This window comes from Theropithecus gelada, chromosome 12, assembly GCF_003255815.1.
Source record: "Theropithecus gelada isolate Dixy chromosome 12, Tgel_1.0, whole genome shotgun sequence".
Classification (NCBI taxonomy): domain Eukaryota; kingdom Metazoa; phylum Chordata; class Mammalia; order Primates; family Cercopithecidae; genus Theropithecus; species Theropithecus gelada.
In genome coordinates this window covers 778,908-780,966 of record NC_037680.1, presented here as the reverse complement: position 1 = coordinate 780,966, position 2,059 = coordinate 778,908, and the positions used below count along the sequence as shown (strand labels likewise).

Sequence of the window (2,059 nt, the reverse complement as noted above, 5' to 3'; positions counted from 1 at the left end):
CCTCCTCCCAGCCCAGGCCCGGTTACCTCTTTTGCTTGTCCGTCTTGTTCACGTCAGTGTCCCTGAGCATGACGATGAGATCCTTTCTGGGGACTTTACCCCACCAGGCAGCTCTGTGGAGCTTGTCCAGATCTTCTCCACGGACGTGGTACCTCGGCTCCATGAAGGCGCTGTCATCGTATTCTTCCCAAGCGCCCACATCGCTCTTGCTGCTCCTGACTGTCTTCACAGCGGAGTCATCCTGGTCTCCAGAAGCGCGCAGGTTGCTCTTGCCACTCCCCCTGCGACAGGGGAGGCAATGGCAGCACCACTTGCCCATCTTGCTCCTGAATGTATTCACAGCGGAGTCATCCTGGTCTCCAGAAGCACCCACGTTGCTCTTCCTGCTCCCCCTGCAGCAGGGGAGGCAGTGGCAGCCCCATTTGCCCATCTTCCTCCTGAAACCAAAGGGCTTCTTCACAGAGGACGCAGCCGGCATGGAACCAACCTCAGCCACCATCTGCTTTTAACAGCAGATCCCGTCTACCAACCAGTTTCACCAACTAGCAGTTAACTCCGGGTTTCCGATCTGTTTGAAGAGAAAGATCAATCCCAGCCAAAACCTGCCAACGCCAACAGGGAAGCCCAGCCCACCCCCCCCCGGGAAAACCCCCCCCCCCCCCCGGAAGGGGCCCCCCCCCCCCCCCCCGCAATAAAACACCCAGCCCACCCAAGGGAATGCCAAACCCAGCAGAGAAAAGGTCAAGCCCAGCAAAGGAACTAGGGAGGAAACGTCAACCCAAAGGAGAAAACGTCACTCCAAGGAGGTCCAAGGAGGAACGGCAGGCCAAGCGACCGACGCCAAACCAAGAACGCAAAGCCAAGCCAAGCCGCTACGCGCGTGTGCCCTGCGCGTGCAAGCCGCTACAGGCCAGCCAGTTACCAGTCACGCGTGCGGCGTGCGTGTGCAAACCGCTACAAGCCAGCCAAGCGGTTACAGGCCAGCCAAACCGTTACGCGCGTGCCGCGTGCGCGTGCATCTCAGGAGGCGCCAGTGCACGTGGCACAGACCGTGGCGGATCCGTGCAAGCCGCATGGTTAAGTCTTGGCGCCACGAATGTCACTGACAGCCTTGTGTTCCCAGCAAACTTCACGGGAGTCAGCCGAGCTTTCAGGCCACTGAGAAGCCTCCGGTGGGGGGAAAAAAGCCTCTTGAAGCAGGGTTGGGCCTGAGCGCCTGGAACCTGAGAATGCTGACAGCCTCCTATGAAGAAAGCCAAGACACTCCTGGCCCTGCCGCTGTGCGTGGCAGCGGCTGCAGCTCGGAACTCAGGCTGAGGGAGCTGGCTGCAAATAGCCTCAAAATTGCGGACCACAAAACACCCACCGAGCCCAGCGCCTGCCTGAGACGCCTTCCACACTTGCTCCTCTTTGGTCCGCATCCAGAACATGAGACCATCAGTGACGGGGCACTTGTGGTCATAGGATCACGGTCAGCTCCTGCCCCACTGCCTCCTGCCCGGTGTCCAAGGCAGAGCCAACAGCTGTGGGGCTTCTGGCCTGGGGGGCATGCAATAGGGTCAAGGTGCAGGCTGCTGGGTGCAGGCTGGCAAGAGGCGGCTTGGACGAGCACCTCCCACTGATGGGGAGATGCAGAAAGTCACCCCCCTGTGCAGATCCTGGGAACAGGACACTGAGCCTCCCTGGTGCTGGCCTCTGAGCTGGACCAGGGCAGTGGCACCTCAACCCTCCTGCTTATGCAGCCAGGCTCCAACCAGGCTGCTTCACCCAAACCAGTAGGTGCTTTGGTGTGGGAGGAAAAATGGATTCTGAGCCCGGACACCAACCTGCACTTGCCAAAAAAAAGTAGAGGGGAAGCCAATCACAAGTGAGAAAAAAAAAAAGACTGTTTTGTAACTGAAGTCTTGCCTAACATGCAGGGTTAAGCTCCTCTTGCTTGATAATAAACTAAATTTTGAACGAAACAAAAAGAAAAAAAGCACACACACAATTTTTCCCTTGTCCCTCTGTGATCCCGAGCCAGGAAGCAAGGGGAAGCCTGACCTCCTGGGATCTCTCC

At 58.2% G+C, this 2,059-nt stretch overlaps 1 protein-coding gene across 1 annotated transcript; it reads right to left on the bottom strand.

Moving 5' to 3' along the window:
* Positions 1-22: 22 nt before the first annotated feature.
* Positions 23-499, bottom strand: LOC112636073 (putative POTE ankyrin domain family member M). Its single transcript, XM_025404449.1, has one exon. The coding sequence runs from the start codon at positions 497-499 to the stop codon at positions 23-25; it is 477 nt and encodes a 158-aa protein (XP_025260234.1).
* Positions 500-2,059: the final 1,560 nt, after the last annotated feature.